Source organism: Mustela lutreola, chromosome 2, assembly GCF_030435805.1.
Source record: "Mustela lutreola isolate mMusLut2 chromosome 2, mMusLut2.pri, whole genome shotgun sequence".
Taxonomy (NCBI): domain Eukaryota; kingdom Metazoa; phylum Chordata; class Mammalia; order Carnivora; family Mustelidae; genus Mustela; species Mustela lutreola.
In genome coordinates this window covers 176,190,755-176,212,320 of record NC_081291.1, presented here as the reverse complement: position 1 = coordinate 176,212,320, position 21,566 = coordinate 176,190,755, and the positions used below count along the sequence as shown (strand labels likewise).

Here is a 21,566-nt window from a genome sequence, read left to right as displayed (position 1 = left end):
GGAGTGCCCATTGGGATGTTTTTGGAAGTGGAAAAAGATAACCTTCAGTTATTTTAAGGTTTATGGTTCTGCAAATTATGAGGTTTAGAAATTTCTTTGTTTTCTATAGCTTGAGAGATTTTTCTTGAGTTTTATAAAATATCTTTCCAGTGTGAAAATTTGCCCCTAATATGCTACCGTATCCTCTTCTGTTATTGATACTTTGGGGGGCAAAATTGACATAAAAGCAAAGTTAGTATTTCGGAGAGTCAAGATTGGTATTTTTTATCGTTTTTTTAAGATTTCATTTTTTAAGTAATCTCTACACCCAATGAGAGCTCAAACCTGTGACCCCAAGATCAAGAGTCACACACTGCACTGAGTGAGGCAGGCAGGCACCCCCTTATCATATTCTCTTAGAGTCCCCCAGCTGCATTAAAAAGTTAAGAATCATTTCTAAACTATGGCTGAGAGTAAGGGGTAGTCAGAGTCACCCTAAGGATGCGGCTTACTATGTAAACTTAACTAAACTTGACCACATTATCTGTTAGACAATTTATTAAAAACATATTCCTTAAAAGTTAACAAAAAACAGGCAGATAAAAAAGGTCTATGCACAAAGGATATTTTAAGAAACTTCCCAGTCACTGCTTGGTTAGCATAGACCAAGATCAGGTGCTCACTTGAATATATGAAATTTGCCTTAACAGAGAATTCAGATTAAGCCTAAAATAGAAGGTGACGTGAACAAATTTTAAAGTTAAGTTACAGGGAGGGAAGATATCCCAAACTACATTCAGGTGTGAATCTCATAAGAACAAGAAGTCATTTGTTTTATGCATGTTCAACTCCAAAGATAAAGAATGTAAGTGAATGGCTATGAGTGGAATGAGTTTGACAATGAGCAGGGGAAGTTTTGGCTGAAGGTCAGAAAGTGGCATTACCAAATGCAGTCCCTGGAGCCTCTTTCATAGGAGTGACTGCTTCAAGGACTGTAGCAGGAACGGACCAAAAATAACAAAAAAACAAAAATCAAGTGTTAAACATTTATACAATCTCAGAACTGCAAAAATAATTGTATCTAAGTAATAATGCACCTACAGTACCAAGCAAAAACTACTAATGTTCTGAGCTGAGGGATATGGAGTCTCTCTGCACTTGGGTATCAATTTATTACTTAGTAAGTGTTATCTCTGTAGTAGACAATTGTCCCTGTGAAGTGCCCCAGACGTGTCTCACTCTTTCGCGATCTTAGTATAAGTAATATACCAAAATAGACCATACCAAGCTTGCTAAAAACTCATTTTTGGAAAGAGACGAAGAACTTGGTCAATAAGATTAAGCTTTTAGGATTAGGATTAGGCTCTTAAAACAGCAGGATAAGGGACGGGCACTCAGTCGGAGCTATAGCAGGATAAGCAGGGAAAGCATGACCATATACAGATTCTGGTTGAGACCTACATGAAATCCAAACTCCTAAGTGCAACATTCAACATACATTTTCAACTGATCATTTGGGCCCATTTAGCTGCAGCAGCCTCAGTGAAATGTTCTGATCAAGACTTAGAAGCCAGACAGCCTCAACTGCTCAAGGAAGCCTCTGCTTCTCCTCACCGGCCTTCTGCATATGTCCTTCTTTTTTTATTTTTTTTATTTATTTTTATTTTTTTTTATAAACATATAATTTTATCCCCAGGGGTACAGGTCTGTGAATCACCAGGTTTACACACTTCATAGCACTCACCAAAGCACATACCCTCCCCAATGTCCATAATCCCACCCCCTTCTCCCAACCCCCCTTCCCCAGCAACCCTCAGTTTGTTTTGTGAGATTAAGAGTCACTTATGGTTTGTCTCCCTCCCAATCCCATATGTCCTTCTTGTTGTACTTCTCCACCTGCCTCTTCCCCAGCCATGCACATCTACAGTGATTACAACATTCAGTCCTTCCTAACTACTGGCCCACCCTGATTATTGTTTCTTTAAACCAAGGGTTGACAGACAATGGCCCATAGACCAAGTCTCACCCACAGCTTATTTTCATATAGCCCACACAAGAACGATTTTTTCCATTTTTTAAGTGGTTGTAAAATAACAAAAGAAAAATATGCAAATATGTTCACAAAGCTCCAAATATTGACTATCTAGCCCTTCGTAGAAAATGTTTGCCAACTCCTGCCCTAGAGCTTCATTACCTAGTGTTGACTTCGCTTTGTAATTAGCAAGAAATAACCTTTATATCAGAAACCAATAATATATTATATATTAATTAACTAAATTCAAATTGTAAAAAGTGGGAAAAAATGGGGGAAAAAATGAAGTACTAACTATAGTGCCTGACACATAACAACAACACAACAACAACAACAACATCAATTTTCTATTTATCCAAACATGATTTGGTCTGTAGCTATTTCATTTCATCACATACTTTCCATATTTAAAAAATGAATAAAACTGAATGAGAAGTCAAACATTTAGAGAGAAGATTCTAATTCACAAGCATAAGAAATATCCCTCATACTACCACCTAAAGCCCCCCAACCATGTTCTCCCTGGCTACTCTAGAGTAGAAGTGGCTGTTAACTCTAAATTCCTCCTTCACTTTCTCTGGACCCTATGGGATGGGCTTCACCAGGATCTGCCCAATTTACCCAGTTCAGTCTGAAGGGCTTCAGGACTCCCTGTGGTTTCAGGTTTGGGAGGTGGATGATGAGTTTGCTGAGACACTTTGGGAGCTGAAGAAAGAAAACCTCAGGTTAACAGAGTGTTCTTAGTGTGGATAGAAGTATACTTGTTCTCAATTCTGAAGTTTCAGAAAATTTTTCCTTTGAGGTTAAAATACGTGCTTCCATTACAATAACTGCCTTTAATGTGATTTACACTATTATGAAAGACAAAAGTCACACAGAAACAGGCATTAATATAACAAGGATATTCTCACAAGGATCTCTAGATGAAAAAAAGTTCCAAACCTTTACTGAGTTATGGTGGTGGTAGAGAAAGTATGGGGTGAATTTAAACTAATGATGGCACTTATAATTTAAATTTATTGGCATTGAGTACTTTTTCTATTTTACCCTTTACTGAAAGAAGACCACATCATTACCTAAAATAGCGAAACAAAAAACAAAATCATGCACAAAATAAAAATGTAAGAATTTAGATCGCCACAAGAATTATGTCACACTGTAAGAGCTGTGACAATATTTAATTTAGATCAAGGATAGATACCCTCACCCCAAACCCCATATATTTGAAACTCAGCAACAAAAATGTGATTAATAGGTTACGTGGAGGTGAGATGCTATAAATTCAAATGCATTACATTGCAGACACATATGCTAGACTTAGTTCATACTTGGCTCTTTTAAAAATAAATGAGTGGTTTTAATGCTCTTCAATATATTAAGAAGCAACTGAATGACAATAGAGGATGACACACGAGTCTTGTGAAGCAGAAGCAGCTGTGGTTATGAAGGTGATGAAATGGGTTTCAAATGAGCATGAAAAGCAGATGCTGATGGACAAAATGTTTCATTACCTAGTGTGGTCACTGGAGCCTCGGTTCTAAGTATAACTGGTTCAAAGATAGTGGTAGGAACTGACCAAAATCAATGAGAGAAACCAAATAGATTTTTGTGAGTGCATGAAATGTCAGAAAATTCACTTTCCCAGTAAAAATAATGCTTCTAAGCCTTCTAAGGGGGAAAGAGCAGGGAAAAGATGGTTTACACTATGTTTAATACCAAGAGGCAGAACTACGGGAGTGGGAGGAAAGAGGGGTGAGGAAAAGCAGGTCACTCTAGGGTCTGTTTACCACACATACTATAGATTGCCAAAAGGAAGCTAATACACATTTGCTTAGAGACTAAGTCCTAAGGGAAAAGAATGGCATTTGATATAAAAAGGTAAGGAAGAACCACTGTTTGTGATGGTATATTAGACCAGTTGTACTCAGAATTTAGGTTCCCAATTGGGGTAGACTGCTTGAATTCCTTAAACTGGAAACCACATATTTACCCAGTTTGGGCTGAGGTACTTCTGGATGGGGTGTGGTTTTAGCTTTGGGGCGTGGACGACGAGGTCTCTTTGTTGTTGTAGCTGAAGGAAGAAAATTTAGGGTTAATATAATGTTGATGGTTCCATAAACTCTGAATAAGATGATATGGCTAAGCTTTCTAAAATCTGTCAGTCTGAGTGGAGAAAGCTTTGTTACTTTGGTTTGATATTTCCTCCTTTGATATATTAATAGGTTTCCTTTTAAAATTGAGAGTTTGTCAAAGACTAAGTTACAATAAAATTTTGTTTAGAAGTGAAGATGAGGAGCCATCATTTCTTTGAAAGTTGTCCCCAATCCAAAACTGGTTACAAATTGCCCCTAAAATATGATGATGAGAGAGAAGTTCAAAGCACATTAGAGTATTCACTTCTAATTATAATTTAGAATTCCTAAGCCTGGGCAAATTTTCCACCTGGTAAACTCACTAGATTAAGCATACAAAATGAGCTGAAACACCATGAAGTAAAAAGTTAGGGAGAACTTCAAATACAGAAAGTAAGATGCCTAAAGAAAATTCATGGTATCATAATCGATAATGCATTGGTGGCCTAAGGAAAGGATATATGGAGAACCATATTCGGACCTTAGCTCTAACCAACAGCATTGTTTAAACAGACTGAGACTGACATGATGCAGTCTCAAGCTAGGATGTGGGCAGATAGTGGTCTTTACTGAGTCCATACACATTTCTGTTAGAAAGGCTTTTATATTGTAAGCTGAATACTGTAATGGGATGATAACAAATTATGACAACATCATCGATATCGCACCACAGAGAACTTTGACAGTGAACAAGAAAAAGCACTTGCTAAAGGACATAAAGGATCATTACCTCAATATGTCCCAGGAGTAATGGGTTCAGAGTCTGTAGCAAGTAATGATCAAAAGTAATTGAAAAAAGAAATGTTAAACCCATGAGAAAAGTCTTCACACTCTCTTAAAAATGAACTTTACCTGTGTGCCACTGTTTTTATAGCCAAAAGGCAAAAATTTTAAAGTTCTGAAGTAAGGGTACAAAGATATTTGTTCTTATGAAATGGTTATATCCTTAGTATCTCCACATGTCTCCAAGCCTTTCTTGTTTTTATATTATCTGATAACACAACGAAAAACCCTGCTTAGAAAAATCTTTAGGCATCTCTCTAGTAACATTATGATTAAAAATTATGAGAATTGAATGTGAAAGTATAATTTATTGGGAAAAAAAGGCCCTAGATCATGACGGAGGAAATAGTTGATATTTTTAAGCAGATACTATAATGAATAACCGGAACAGATGATGCTTTTTTTTTTTTTTGAGAGTCCACTTTGGAAAAAGACCAAGACTTCTGTCCAACTGAAGTCATATAAAAGAACAAGATACGGAGGGTCATTCAGTATGCAAAACTTGTCAGTGCATTTCTCTGTTATCAGGGCAGAAAAGACCTGACAGGAGGATAGGAGAGTATGCTGTAAATCCTATCATTGAAATCAATCATTCAAAATCTTCTTCATGGACCCATCTAAAAGTAGCATTATTGACTAAAATTTTTGAGCATCTGCTAAGTGAACATTGTCTTTTCCTCTTCTCCCAATCAGGTTGCCCTTCTAATTCCTCCTCTTCTGCTATCATCCACACATCTGGTACCACCCCACCTCTGATTATATTATTCCTGTCTATCACTACAACCGATCCACAAGCTGTATAAATTTCAAGGTCCTCATTATGCATACCAGCATAATCTTTCACTTCTCTAACAATTAACTGCATGCCTGACAGCTGGTAAAACTCAATAAATATGTTGCTTCTGCCCATATTCCTTTATATCTATTTATGAAGTTTCTACATGAGAAATTTCCTTCCTCAACGAAGTCATTTGTTATTTCTATTTTTCACAGATGCTAATGTAGCACTTAATAAAATGTGTGACTAAGTGAACTAAATATGCTAGTCATATACTTAACTAAGTAAGCTTTTGATAAACCAGAATCAAAGAGAAAATATAATTTTTCAGAGAAAGCAAATACAAAGTTACCAAGAAGACACCGAGAAGCACAAGAAAATCACAAAGACTTAACCAGAGCTCTTGTTACTCAGGCCTTCACACTGAAGGGTCCCAAGAGCTATTAGCTGGCGAGTTAAACTGTCACCCCAAAATCATATCCCACAGCGTTCCACAGGCATTAGGAGCCACATATTTACCTAGTTTGCTCTGAGATGTAGCTGGGCTCGGTGTGGATTTATGTTTGGGACGTGGACGACGTGTCCTTGGTCGTTGTGAAGTTTTTGGAGCTGAAGAAAGGAAACTGGTTAATGTTGTCTTATAACTCCAGATACTCAAGAATGGATGATACATGGGTCTAGGTTTTCTAAAGTTTCGCTAAAGTTTTGCTAGATTTTCTAAGACTTAATAAATTTGCCTCTTTGGTTTGGGAATTTTGTCATCTATATGCAAGAAAATTTGGGGGGACCGGTCCACTGACAGTTCTTTTGGCAAAGAATATATAACATTATTCTAACAATCCAAAAAGCTTATTATTATTGGTGTCAGATTTTCAAAAAGGATTCTGACCCCAGAAACATAACATGTCTGAATCAGAGAGGGACACAGGCTTACCTATTTTGGGGAGATTGTACTTAGAAATTATTTGGCTTAGACATACCTCCCATTAAACATTAGAATAAGTACATTTCATTTCTTAAAATCATTGGTAGACAATAAAAATGCCCTGCCTATCTTAACACAATCTTCTGTCAATGTCTACAGAACTAAAATTGATGTTATAGAGCAGCCACTCCTAATTGTATTTGAAATTTAGCTTTACCACAGAACACTGAGCAGAATCTGAGGCTCTGTAAAGCACTAAGAAACTGGATAACGTGGAAAATAGATGCTCTATTCCAGCTGCGTACAGGCTTAACCAAGTAACTAACCAAGTAACTTACTTTAAACATCTTCAATATTCAAAGTGAAGAATATAGTTGAGTGACAAGAGAGGGCGATGAGGAAAACCTTAGAAAAAGAGAACCCCTTGACCAAGATAGTAGCAGAACGGACTAGATAATGGACAGAAAATGCACTTGCTTTAAGACATAAAAAATCATTACCCAACGTTGTCATGGGAGTCTCAATTCTCAGAGTTACAGGTTCAAGGTCTGTGGCAGGAACTGACCAAAAGCAATAAACAACAGAAATTTAAGAACTGTACAGAAAGAAGGAAAATTATCTTGAAAATGAATCTTCTTTACTCTGTAATGATTAAAAAGCATTTCTGAACACCGTAAAAATAGTATTTGGTCTTAATTACTGGCTGTACTCTGCTATCCATTTATCTCACAAAATAGGCATACCTTTTATATTTTGCATCACTATGAGGCCTTTTTCTGTATTTAATTATCTGATTCCAACTACATTGGAAACTTGGTTCCAAAAACATCACTGTTGTCTAATATTTAAATTACTATTAAAAGCTGTAAAAGCAGGGGAGCTTGGGAGCCTGCAGGGTGCGGGGAGCCTGCTTCCCTCTCTCTCTCTCTCTGCCTGTCTCTCTGCCTCCTTGTGATCTCTGTCTGTGAAATAAATAAATAAAATCTTAAAAAAATAATTAAAAAAAAAACTGCAAAAGCTTCTGTTAGTATTTGGAAGGCTTTCACCACCACTGGTATTTGTTTTGAGGAACTGCGATGGTGAGGAGAATCTTTAAAAATGTTCTCAATTAGCCTGTTTATTGGAGATGTGGGACAGTTATGCAAAAGATAAACTTGGGGCTTTTCTCCATAATAAATGGGGTATTATTTTTTACTATTTCTCCTTTATTTATTTATTTATTTGAAATGAATAATTAAGTGGGCAACAGAGATAATTAAGAAAAAAGTTTGAAGCGTAATAATTCAACTTTTTGTTTAGGATTCCTAGAATTCTATAATATTCTGAAATGAATGAATTATGCATAGATATGAAATCCTGATTTGTAACTCCTTGGATTTAAACTGGTATCTCTATTTTTCATTAAGTCCAAAAGACTAAATGTAACATTAAAGATCTTATCATGAAGACACTGTAAACATTTGTATGGAGATTTTCTTTTGCTAAGACATAACAGCAGAGTTGGTTGAAGCCACATCTGACAACATCTTCTAAATTAATGGAAAACATGGCGTACAGGAGAGGTGGAGAAAGTGAGCACAACAGGATGTAAGAATATTCAAAACTGTTTGCCTTCAGACAAAAAAGGAAATCCTTGTTTTGCTTGGGAAATCAGCGTCTCAAGATGAATTTGTGGGCAGAAGTGTCCAGGTGCATTTGAACAGTACAGGATCAAAGAGGAAAGGACTTTCGCAAGAAAGGGACAGTTGGGTATTGTCTCCAGCCCCAACCAGCTTTTTAACTGCTCCTCTCCCATAACGGTAAATTGCAGACACATAAAAGCAGAAATCTCCAAAATTTCCTGGATGGCAGGATGGCTGTGCTCTCAGCCCCTGCAATCCTTGACAGCGTCCATTGCTGCAAGCAATCTAAATGCCTCTGAAGGTGATCAAAGGAAGAATGACATTCAGGGGTTATAAAGTGAGCAGCAGAAGTAAGAATGCCTTTTGATGTTGAAAAGTTCCCTGTTAAAAATAACAAACAATGTTTTGGAAATGAATGAAAAAATGATCAATGAGCATCATATACATAAGAGGATACAGTTAATGACAGATGAGAAGGGCAAACTCAAAGAGACATCAACCAAGAAGGAAGACCTCATTACCTATGGTTGGGGAGGGAGCTTCAGTCTCCAATGTAACAGGCTCAAAGACTGCATCATAAAAAATAAACAGATAGAAGTAAGAAAAATAAAGAAGCCCAAACTTTCTGGTGCTTACTGATGTTTAATTCATAAGATACAGAACGTGATTTATTCTAAAGTTGATATAAATTGCTTTATTTATAAGCTTATTAATTATAAGAGATACTCTCTTACTAAATCAGAATTTTGTACTAATTGGAACCTTAGGAGAAATTTTCAGTTGCAAAGCAGTTGAATTTTTAGAACTATTATATAAATATCTTCTTCATAGGAAATCACTTAGGTAATTGTTGCTATTTAAAATGCCATTAAGGTATTTTAGAGGAAGCCAATCTCTGATTATTGCCTACAAAGCATGAACACTGTGCCAGCCTTTCGAGTCTTATCTATTGGTGAATGCTAAAATCACTTTCAAATATGTTCCAGATATAGAAAAATCAGGCTTTTATTCATTACATACCCAAATTCAGAAAACAAAATCTAAAAATGCTAAGAAAGTGGAAACTGTCAGACTATCAGATGTGAAACCGACTAACTTTCTACATATTGGTTTGTTCATTTAACAATTAACGTGGTTACTTTGAAAAGGTAATGAACAAAATCATACTTGGGTTTCTATGCTTCATACAGTATGGCAAATTATAAAAGTTTTCAACAACATTCCCAAAGAAAAAGCTTTTTAAACTAAAGCACAGGAAATTATGTTTACCGGGTTTAGTTGGTGGCATATCTGGTTGTGCTGGGGTTTGGGGTTTAGGAAGTAATTGCTTTGGTGGTTTTGAATCTGAAGGAAAAAAGTTCCTGTAATTAGTGTCATAGCAAAGCTGTGAATGTCAAGATTAGTGTTACTTACACACCATTTTCCTAGTTACAGATCAAGGCAGTGAAAGTAGTGATTACCAGGCTGGATTTGAAGTGCATCTGGTCTACGTGTGGTTTTAGGTCTTTTGGATGGTTTTGATGCTAAAGAGAAAGGTTTAAAAATTAGCAATAATTGTCATGGTCGTAACTGTCATAATTAAAGACATATAGGCTTGAGCAAAGATCCTGTATAAATTCACTGGATATACAACAAAATTAATTTATGGGGTATGGAAAGGATGGGAAATATGTCCATTTCTCCTAATTTTTCAGAAAGGAAAAATCTTTAGGAAATGCTCAAAATGTACCTTTGAGCAAAGAAATGAGAACGATGATAAGACTTTTTTCTACATAAGTAATTTCAGAGATGACAAGTACAATAGTTTTATTTCTTAACACTAAGGTTTTTCAGCATAAAAATAGTAAGTGGAAATTTGAAACTTGCTTAGTAGGAGACCTAGAAAATAATCCATAAACACTCTAAATGATACAGAATTTCACATGGCTACAGATTTCTGGAATTTTCCAAAGTAAAGCAGGTTTACTGTGAATGCTGAGAGATTTTCATGAAAGAGTAATAGTCAAATAGCATTAGTACCCCAAACAATAAAACAAGTTTGGGACTACTAATGTTCTCAAGTTACAAAGACCACATTATTTTCCTATTAGACCCTGGAAAAAGAACGGTGTTTATGCCTCTCATTATCAAAATATACTCAAAAACATTCTTCAAAGAAACAGAAAGCTGAAGAAGCCATTATTTCATGCAGCTTTTTAAGAGGGAAAAGATCTTACAAGTTGAATGAGTAAAGCAATGAAATGATAATCATGGCACTGGAATAAAATTTTACCGTTTGCCAAGTCCAGGATGAGCACAGAAGTCCCTGTGTGAGAAAGAGGAAAAGGTTTTCTCAACAGGACATGGAAGGACAAAGGGTTTGTGCAGAACCAGGAAGCTGCATCCAAGACCACAGACTTTCCTTAAAGAAGAACACAGGTAGGATTCTTCTAGAAGTCTCCTATCTTCAGGCTCTTCAGACCCAGATAGGAAATGTAAGGAAAAGCATGGAATGAAATTATGATGGTGTGGTGAAACTGCAGTCATGCCTGGGTGGACAGTTGGAAAAGCAAAAGTGACATTCCGTGAAAGCAAGTGGAGGTCAGTAGAATTACCGATTGTGGGCACCAAAGGCTCCGGGGGTACTGTAGCAGGTTCCAGAACTATGGAGGCAAAAAGCAAGAACACTAATTATATCAAGCAGCAGCATCTTGAGGAAGGAAATATTACTCCTCATTCTTAACATATATATACATATATTCTTAAGCCCTATTTTTTTCTGAATGTGATTTTCCCTTCTACTTTTCTGCTTCACCCCCTTCCTCCTGCTTTCCCACACCCCATCTGCCGTAAAGACGCATCCTAAGTGAGACTTTTAGGGTGCCCTACTTTAATAATCCACTTGTGGGCCAGCCTATTGCTGTGGGTACCTAATAGTTACAAATAAAAAATAACAGTATATCATAAACATAGGAAGGATAGATGCTTAAATATAAAAATCAACTATATGGTTTCTTAAAGCCCAGCTACTTGGGTAGTAGGAAGCTATCATATCAGAAGCTATCATATTCCATTTTCTATGCTTACTGGAACCCTGAACATTACATTTACCAGGTTTGGACTTGGGCACATCTGGACTAGGTGTGGTTTTAGGACGGGGGCGACGACCTGGTCGTTTGGTCTTTGGTGGAGCTGAAGAAAGAAAATTAGCTAGTTAATACAAGAGCAGTAGCTCTAAAAACTGATAATACTAAATATATCTTAAAAGCATATTTAAGTTCTTTGATTTTTGTGGGTATGTATCCTTCTGTTTTGCGAATTTCTATCACCATTTACCCAGTTAAATGAGGTCTTTAACATATACATATATACATGTACATATGCATATGTATACATATACATATATAAAACATATATATATATGTATATGTTAAAGATCTCCTTATTCTTCCATTTTGAGATGGAAAACTCAAAACTTTGTAAAGCTTAGAGAAGACAGTCTCCTGAAAGTTTTGAAGGTGTATGTTTAACAAGAACATGAGAAAGACACCTTTAAGGAGCCACTAGGGATACAAGATTTGGCCCAAGATTCAAAAGAAATTTTTAATTTAGCATTAAAAACTTTACAAGTTAACAGCATGTATAAAAAGGTTTTGAATTCAGAAATTATTTCAAGGAATGCTTTCTAAAAATGAGATACAGTTTATAAAACTAAAGAATTTTTTTTCTCTGCAAGTAAGAACAAAGAACACAGATACACAAAGGGATATCAATAGATGAATCTGTTAATGTAAGCCTGTTACTAAAGATACCAACAGACAGGAAAAGAGGAAACAAAGCTCACTTGCTCCAATAACTGCATTACCTAATGTTGAAGGTTTTGTTTCCAGAGTTCCAGGTGCTAGGAGTGCATGAAAACCATCAGGAAGGAATCAAAATCAAAGGAAAAATGATAAAACCTTTAGATATGAAAAATCCTTGATTTCTAATTACCAAGTTGAGTGATTATATATAAACAGTGAAACTTTAATCCATGTGAGATAGTCTTTTTTTATTCAAATAGATTCCTGTGTTTTTAGACAAAATGAAAAAAAAAAAGTAGTCTTGTCAGTTAAGTTTGGAAGAAGAAATGGAAAAAAACAAACGAAGGCATGGTTCTCAGGAAGACATGAATGCCCTAAAGTGACCAACAACTTGTGTTATGAAGGAAAATATGCGTAATTGGCCAGGATGGCACCAGCAGAACACATTTCTTGCTCTTCTGAAGAAAAAGCTATAAATATTGGGGTTAGTTTTTCTATTTCCCTTAATGAATTGCCCAGTGACACATCAGGATATTTAGATCTGGAAAGATCCTACTACTTTTCAAGAAAATCTGTGAATGTCAGAGTTTTGAAAATAAGAGAAACACCTCTGAATGTGAAAACACAAAAATGTCTACAAAAAGAGGGAAGCCACGGTCCTCCACTAGGTTAAAACAAGCTTGGGACACAGTGCTCAAATATAAGGAGGATGACAGAGCATGTGTTCAATCAAAATCAGCACGGCTTCTAGAGCCTCTGCTTAGTTAAGCAAAAACAAAGAGTGTATCATCTGACCACATGGCTGAAATGAAGATCTGAAGGACAAATTTTTAAAAAGCCCAAGGTAAGGACAAAATTGAACATAAAGGGTCCTAAGGAAGAGGTTTCTTCTTCACTCATCAAAGGAAATTTCATTAATAAGAGTTGACTGTGTTGACTGTAATTGGTGGTTGACTAGAGTTGACTGTGATGGTGGTAGAGTCTGAGGTTCTGGGGCTGCAATAAAATAATTATTATCAAAGCCGATGCTAAAGATCACCATTTAAAGACAGAAAAATTAAATGTCCTTTACTCTCAAAGCTGTTCTCTCACTGGTGAAAAATCGGGTTCTATGGCTTATTACACTAAAGATCATTCCACATCCTTTCCACAAACCACAATAAAAGTAAAAATTGAGAATTCTGGTTTTTGTTGATTTTCAGCTATTTTCTCCACTACCTAATATTCTGAAGATTTTTCCTAGTGCCTGAGGAGATACAGCTTTAAAGCAAGGTCAGGGTAGCCTCTCCAAAGCTGGCCAGAGTGTCCCATCACCTGCCAATTTGTTTTTAATTAGGATGGTCAGATTTGTCCAAGGAAGTAGGAAGAGGAAAAAGACCTAACAGACCTATAGCCAGGTCTGAGATCTGTTAGTTTAGGGTGATATTTCAGCCTGGCTGGATCTGATATTCTTAAAAAAAAAAAAAAAAAATGGAATTGAATATATGGTCTAAAAAGGTAAAAAGGGCCTTGATGGTTCATATAGTTCCTCATATTTACTAGTATTTATTACTGGTGAGCAAATTGATTTACATATGAAATTTATTTCATTCTGGTTAGCAAATCAAAGAAGTCAAAAAGTAATCTCAGATTTCATCAAACACTGAACAAATTAAATAACAATATCATTTAAATATTCTGAAAGATAACAATCCTTCCAATGTTTTTCAAATTGGTAGTAAGTAAATGATACTTTGTGCTGAATATAGTTTGGTTACAATATCTGTGCTTTTAAAAAGATTATCCAAGGGGTGCCTGGGTGGCTCAGTGGGTTAAAGCCTCTGCCTTTGGCTCAGGTCATGATCCCAGGGGCCTGGGATCAAGCCCCACATTGGGCTCTCTGCTCAGCGGGGAACCTGCTTCCCTTCCTCTCTCTCTGCCTTCCTCTCTGCCTACTTGTGATCTCTGTCTGTCAAATAAATAAAATCTTAAAAAAAAAAAAGAGTATTTGGCCTTAAAAAAAAATTATCCAATAGATTTCTTATTCTATAGAACAAAAAGAACTCTTTTCTTTCAAGAAGAAAAAAAAAAAAAAAGGAACTCAATCTCCAAGACAGAAAAAAGTGAAGATTCTTTGTCATTTTTTTCCTACAGAAAAAGTAATTAACATGGCACCCACCAACCAGCTTAAAAGAAATTACATCATTTTGTCAGTTATATTTTTTAGACTACATTTACCAGGATGATGTTTCTGGACTAGGGGCTGTGGAAGGATTTGGAGAAGTAGATAGAGACTCTTTAGTATCTAAAATATAGAACATATAGCAAAATATTTTGCAGGTAGAGAATTTTCATTTATTCTGAAAGCAATGTATAATAGATACAAGGTGTTATAAAAGGTGGCATTGTTCATTAGCATGTCTGTAACCAAAAAAAAAAAAATTTTTTTTTTCATTTCTCAAGAACTTAGCCAGAAATAGGTAAAAACAGATAAACTGCAAAGCCGAAGTGATATATCAGACTAAAGTACACATAGCTAGGCAAAAATTGTGTTTCTGTGTGTTTCTGTGTGTGTGTGTGTGTGTGTGTAAGAGAGAAAGAGAGAGAAAAAGAGAGAGAGAGTGGGAGGAGTCTGGGTGTCTCAGATTCTACAGGAGATAGGCTAAGTAAGTAGTACATTAATGCATTAAATATAGTAACTATCAAAAAAGTCCATATCTGAAAATGGGAAACAAAAATTCTTTTTGAAATTTTGAGGATGTAATTCATGTCTTAATTTCTACCAAGTTGCCTTCTTAACTGTGAAAAAGTAAAATTTGCTACTTGTAGCATCTTTTAGAATTTACAAAGATTAAAGAATGTGGTCTTATGAATTTTATAAACAAAAATCTGTATTTTTGAGTTCCTCACTGAAATGGAAACCAAATAGGTATGGAGGCCCTCAATTAAGCATCTAATTCACCTGTACCTAGAAATACTAATGTCAGGGTTTATTAAAAGCAAGTACATCTTCTGACAAGATTTCCTCTAATTAACAATTTTAAGGTATTATGGGCAAAGGAATAAAAATGTTAAGTGGCATGCAAATAACTATACCACTCACCTCAACACAAAAGAAAAATACACCTGGCTTCCAGATTTGTGACTAACAATGAGAAAAATTTATACTTCTATCCCCTGTGTCAGAGAACTGTGTAAAAAAAAAACAAACCCTATAATTGGAGGTCTCTCTCTCTCTCTCTTTCCAGTCTTTTAAAAGCCTGAAGAGCCAAATGTCACCACCATCTTAAAGATTAACTGTGAAGGAAGCATTTCTCGCTGGATGAGGCAGACAAGTTGGGACATGGTACATGGTGGGATTTTCAAGAAAGCGGTGGATTATGCTTATAAAACAAGCCAAACCCAATGTGGGTTTTTACTCATTAGTGTAACCACAAAGGAAAACCAAAGGAAAAGCAAGCAATTTGCAGGGAAAGTGAGATGGAAAAATAGCAGCATGTGAGGAGAGGGCTGGGGAAGGCAATGAATCACTCAAATAAAAAAGGTTTTGGTGGTTTATTTGCTCTCCTGAACCTTGGCTAGTGACAGAAATCTTCCACAGAGCTATAATGGTGGCCTGCCCTCAAGTAAAAATAAATACATTTTAAAAAGCTAGAACCCAAGCACCGTTTTGCAGAGATCCATTACTTTGTGTTGGCTTAGACCACTGGTGGTCAACTTAAGTGGATGCATATGTAGGTGCAGATTCCAAAGTCTAATACTTGATATGAGGGGGGAAAGCATGGCTTTTCTTAGGTGATCAGAAGGTAGAATCAGAAGGTAGATCAGAGGAATATAAAACTCATTGGCTTCCAAATAATTTGCCACATGTTAAAAGAAAACGTCGAATCAAAGAAGTCTCTTTGCTCGAAGAGCTTAGAATAAGAACCCATCCTCTCCCCTTACTTGTATGAGTGAATTTCTTATAAATCTTTCTTTAGAAACCAATGAAATTACTAATGTAACTAACTAGTTTAAACTCTTAAGAACATCCAAAGGCTTTTTTTGTCTTTTCAAATTTTTATCTTGTAATAACAGAAATACTTAGATTGGAGAGACATTTATTTAAATTTGGTGGTCTAAACACACGGTAATATTTTTCAATCTGCTAGATAATAACCTTCTCTCCAAAGTACAGCATAATAGCTATAACCTAATTCCAAAGCCCTCTAAGCATGATTTTTAAACAAATGTACATTAAGCCCTTCTCTCATATAGCTGTCGAAGTTCTTTGATTTAAACTGTTAGAGCTCTTGAGTTTCATTAGCTATACTTCCTTCTCCAAATAAGCGCTCTGGGTAAGAGTGAAACTTCATTCCATTTCTCTGACTTGGAAACCTCACCCATGGTCACAGCATCAACTACACTCCTTTTGCCTAATCCCTAATTTCCTCTAGTCTGACACCTACACCTGTAAATCTCACTGCCTCTTTAAAGGGAGTCTTGAGAATTCTTTTTTCTGAGCAGTTACATTTTTCTTCCTTGCCCATTTCACTGCAAAAAAATAAATCATGTCCATTTATGTAGAAAATTGTTTGTTTTAATGATCATACTTTGTGAACACCCATTAGTGAAAAATCCATAGAATGTGACAGGGAGAAAAACCCTGAAGATAAGTTTAAAATTTGGAGGAAAATGATTTGCATTGACAGACTTCCTGAGTATAAGGGGATTCCTAGAAGTCAAGGCTTAAATGGCTGTATAGACTCTGAATAAACAGAAAAAAAAAAAAAAAAAGAAAGAAAGAAAGAAAAAAAAAAAGAAAACTTGGTCATTCAGTATGTCCTTCCATCTAAAGGCAGGGGAATATCTCTGTTATTAATTACACAAATGCAATAATCTTGCCCTGCAAAAGAGCCTTCTTCTCTTCAGCAAAACACCATTATTACGCCTGAGAAATAAACAAAAGTCAGTATTCAGAAATCAGCTTCATTTCAGAAAGTAAATCAGGGAGCATTGGGAAAATCCCATCCTTTCCAATCTTGCAGCTGGAGAATGAGAAGTCTTAAAACAAGGGCAGAGTTTTTAGGGGATGGAAACACTTCCCCCCTTTCAGGCTGAAAAGCTACTGTTCAGTGTGATCAGAATTCCAGTCCACTCTGGTATTGGAAATTATTTCGTAGTCCTAGACAAGGGAGTCCTCAATCACCCCCATCACTCTATTTCTGTATTTTCTCTGTGATGGTTATGAACAGAATGGTCCACCCAAAAGCTCAGGGCAACACTATGATAATATCAAAGGGGCTGGTTATAATGAGATCATTGCATTTCATTTTTGCACTTTCCGTGGAAAAATTGTATCAAATAACAAAATACAAATCAGAAGTTCTTACTCCAAAGAGTGACATGAAATAATTTTTTAATCCTACTTTTGAAATTTCAAAAAAAAAAAAAAAAAAGGTTTGGGTAATTACCAGGTTTGGTGGATGTCTCTTCTGGGGTGAGAGGAATTTTAGGTTTCAAAGAAATAAATGGTGTTTTACTGGGAGCTGGAAAAGTAAAGAAAATAATTGACAAATCATTATTTAAGCATTTCAGTGTCTAAAACATCAAAAGGAAAACCTATACTTTAAGGGAAATGAACCCATCATCTTAGACGTTTTTTGGAAATATTCCATTGAAAGAATATTTCACAGACAAGTATTTAACAGGAAACAGTCATAAATTTGCATCTGATTCAGAAAAAGCATTTCGAGAGTATATTTGAACAGAAACAGTATTGTTACAAATAGCCACAATAACTACACAAAGAAAATTATTCTAATCCATTGTTTAAAAAAAATCAGTATAATAATTTTGTACCCTTACTTCATATTTCTCAGCCATATTCAAGACTTTAGGCATGTTTTAATATGAATAATCATTGATAGGTAAAATGCCATGGTCTATAGTACAAAGAAATTCTACTAACATCATAAGAGAGTACTATTCCTCCAAAGAAGTCTGAATTTGAACTTGAGGGCCTCCCTAAAAAAAAAAAAAAAAAAAAAAATGGAGGACTGTGTCTAAGACTACACTTCACATACAATGGCGGATGGAAGAAGAGAAGGCAGCAGTGGTTTGCCAGCTTTCCAAGGTACAGGATAATAGATGGATGCTGAATTCACATGTGCTGGCTATGAGACCAACTATTGAAAATCACAAAAGCCACCAAGCTGTTATACTTTATGAGATTCTCAGTAGTGTTAAAATGACCTAATTAGAACAGAGACTGAGACATTACACAAAAGCTAAGGCATTGAATTTTCATGTCAAAATGAAGTAACCCATCTACCAAGGACATATTATTACCCAGTGTTGTCTGTGTAGATTCAGGGATTTTAGGAATTTTAGGTGTAACTGTTCCAGGACTTGTGGTTCTTTCTGGTGATGGAAAGGAAAAAAAAAAAAATTAAGATTCCTAGAGGCAATAAAAAGATATCATCCCAAGAAGAACCGAATGACCCTTTTGAAATCCTGCCATATTTAGCTGTCAGTGTTTACAAATACAGTGAGTACAAGTTTTGGGAAAGAATTTATAAGTTCAGTCATAGTAGTAAATGCTATAAAAAAACTGTATTTATTCTACCATGGAATAGGCAAAAACTTGATTTGTTGAGCATAATTCTGAGTGTGTTATCTGACAATGAAAAGCTAGCTGTACCATGCAAATTCTGTGCCATAATGTATGCTTATGTTGTTCCCTCCACCTTCAAATTTGTCTGAACCCTACACATATTTTGAGACTTACATCCTCAACTCTTTCTTTTTTCTGAGCTTCCACACAAGTATTATAGCCCCATAAGCAGATTGTATAGTTTCATGTTGATTCTCACTCTTTATGCTGTATGATCTCTCTAAGAGGATAAGCAATTGGACAGAGGGAGTCATGGTCTCTCCTGTGAGCCACAGCCCCAGTTCAAAGCTGAAAATACTGCTGGCACACAAAACAAGAACTGTCAGCCTAATAAACACCTAAATATACATACATACCAAGGAAAAAAATTTCACTATAAATCTTACTTTCTAACACAGTGACATTAGTACCTGCTTCTGGGTTTATACCAAAATTCACATGTAAGAACATCACTGAAATAATTTTAAATTATGTAGTATTGAAAATTGATTTCTGTTATTTTGATTTATTCATCTTCACTTAATTTCAAATTTCGTAAAGACCCATAGACATTTAATCTATAGAATCACATAACCTCTTTTTATGATAAGGAGATGGACATTCTCTATTTGGAATTAAATATCCTGAGAGGTTAAAGAGGCAGTTATTTACCAGGTTTGGTTCTTGGTGTTTGGGGCCTGACGCGTCGTTTAGGTGTAGAAGGGATAGACGTAGTTTGCTGGGCAGCTGAAACAAGATTTAATATACCTTTGATAAATAATATTTTGCAGGGACCAATCAGGGTATAACTGTAAATTCGTAAACTTCTTGAATAAAAGAACTACTTTTTATTTCTTTGTATCTCCAGAATGCCCAGCACTATGCTTTATACACAGTAGGGGCTCAATAAATGTGGTGTTTTGGGGCCAAGATGAATTAACTGTCCATATAAAAACCAAAGGTACATTGTTGAGCTAAATGTACTGGGAAGTGGGCACTCTTAAGGGATTTAAGAACACAAGGTAGAATTAAGAACTCAAAAGATAACTTACTGAACAATAGAGGAGAAGCACAAACATTTGGGATTTAGAGAATGGAAGTTCAGAACTGCTTTAATTCTGTAGCTCATGACTAACCTCAGCAAGAGTTAATGAACTTCATTATTCAAATAATTTTCTATAATAGCATATAGACTGTGTTACTACTCTTACCCATCTTTCCTCATTGCAGAACCTACATGGTGCTCTTTATATTTAAACTACGTTGAGAAAAATACTCTGACCAGGTGGTATTGATTTGGGCTACATAGAAGAAATATATTATAAAATAATTATCATCTGTAATTCCATTGCAACATTCTGATAAGCAAAGTGTAAAGGAATACAGAAAGAAAATAATTCTTTAAATACATGGACACCAAGATTATGGAAATCCTTTGAGAATTATCACAAGGCAGTCCTACAGATAACCCAGTTTTTGGAAGAATTTCATGACAGAGAATGAAAGGGAATGTTTACTATGAAAATACTCTGGAAATCCAACAAAACTGATTCTTTTCTTGATACTTTATCTGTTCTTTCAAAGTACACAACCATAAAAATGTCATTAGTTACCAGGTGTTGTAGGTGGCATTTCAGGACTTGTGAAAATTTCCAATTTTTGAGGAACAAATGGTGTTTCACTTGGAGCTGAAAATACAAACACCCCACCCACCAAGTAATTCCCGTTAAAATGAGTTTTTTTCGGAGTTTAACATGCTTTTAGATGGTCTTGCAAAGCACATGCTACACGTACATGACTAAGAATGAAAAATGCATATAGTCTTGAGAGCTGGTGGATGAAATAATGATTTAAAGAAGAGAAAAGATCAGAATGACCATTTTTCAGTGGCAGACCCCGGGCAGGGTCAATGCAAGGAAGAGAGGTGATACAGGCCACAAACACATGAATGAGATGGAATGATATGGATGATGAAGAGGTCCATGCAATTTTCAAAGCTTTTCATTCCTTTAAGGATGGAAAAAAAAAATGATCTATTATAGTTCGAGAGAGAGAAAGAATGCCCCAAATGCAACATAAGATGCCTGCATTACAAGAAAAAAAATACATTCAGAAGTAAAAATGAAATAAATGATTAGATGTGATGGGATGAAATGGTCATTTGGAAGAATGGCATTCACATGGATTTTCTTTTGATGGAAAACAAAGTAGGATTTTTCTGTTAAAAACATTACCCAGTGTTGCCCTTGGCTGTTCAAGAGTTCTAGAAGTTTTAGGTGGGACAGAATCCAGAAATGGATCACTTGTTGCTGTTGGAATAAATGTCAACATTTATAAAAGCAGAAGGCCCCAAGAATAAAATACAAATTCATGAGTAATGAATTATGCCTCATATGGGAAAAAGTATCAAAAACAGTTGAAAGAGAGTGGACCAACATTTTTTAACTAGTGATTCATTAGGAGCGGAAGAGAAACTCACTTTTAAAAAGCATACATACTTTAAATAAAAACCATGATAAAAGCAATGTTGCATATATTTAACTTCTTTTCAACTGGTTTTTCTGATTTCTCACTTTTGTTTCTGAACTACTAGCTGAATTCACTCAGCATTCTATTTCATTTTTCCCCCTTATTTTCTGCTGCTATTCAAAATTATTTACCTTTATCATGGCACAAAAAAATGCTATCATGAGGCTAAATATACAAAACAAATCAGATATATAGCTATGTCTAGCAGAGACCAGTCCTATTTACTCCGAATCTCTCACAGTACCTAGTTTAGTAGATGCTTAATGAACACTTGCTAGAAGGAACTGTTAGATTGAGTTAAATTCATTTGTAGAAGGATCAGTAAAGGAATGTCAAAGATTAGACCCAACTGGACTTCCACAGACAAATGAATGACATGATGGCTCTAGAA

The 21,566-nt window shown here is 35.6% G+C and overlaps 1 protein-coding gene across 38 annotated transcripts in view; it reads right to left on the bottom strand.

The window, feature by feature from the left end:
• Positions 1 to 21,566, bottom strand: part of ABI3BP (ABI family member 3 binding protein) — a 253,905-nt gene that overhangs the window by 98,191 nt on the left and 134,148 nt on the right. For 23 of the 38 annotated variants that reach the window (XM_059164296.1, XM_059164302.1, XM_059164308.1 and 20 more), the window contains 16 exons: positions 20,881 to 20,955; positions 20,260 to 20,334; positions 19,319 to 19,393; positions 18,343 to 18,414; positions 17,466 to 17,540; positions 11,342 to 11,422; positions 10,846 to 10,893; positions 9,712 to 9,774; positions 9,521 to 9,595; positions 8,773 to 8,820; positions 7,130 to 7,189; positions 6,224 to 6,313; positions 4,002 to 4,082; positions 3,523 to 3,582; positions 2,633 to 2,716; positions 924 to 971 (listed from right to left, as the gene is read on the bottom strand). In XM_059164296.1, coding sequence (XP_059020279.1) covers positions 924 to 971; positions 2,633 to 2,716; positions 3,523 to 3,582; positions 4,002 to 4,082; positions 6,224 to 6,313; positions 7,130 to 7,189; positions 8,773 to 8,820; positions 9,521 to 9,595; positions 9,712 to 9,774; positions 10,846 to 10,893; positions 11,342 to 11,422; positions 17,466 to 17,540; positions 18,343 to 18,414; positions 19,319 to 19,393; positions 20,260 to 20,334; positions 20,881 to 20,955 — 1,110 coding nt within the window. The remainder of the gene's footprint in view (positions 1 to 923; positions 972 to 2,632; positions 2,717 to 3,522; positions 3,583 to 4,001; positions 4,083 to 6,223; positions 6,314 to 7,129; positions 7,190 to 8,772; positions 8,821 to 9,520; positions 9,596 to 9,711; positions 9,775 to 10,845; positions 10,894 to 11,341; positions 11,423 to 17,465; positions 17,541 to 18,342; positions 18,415 to 19,318; positions 19,394 to 20,259; positions 20,335 to 20,880; positions 20,956 to 21,566) is intronic. The other 15 variants (XM_059164315.1, XM_059164319.1, XM_059164322.1 and 12 more) reach the window with 5 other exon arrangements.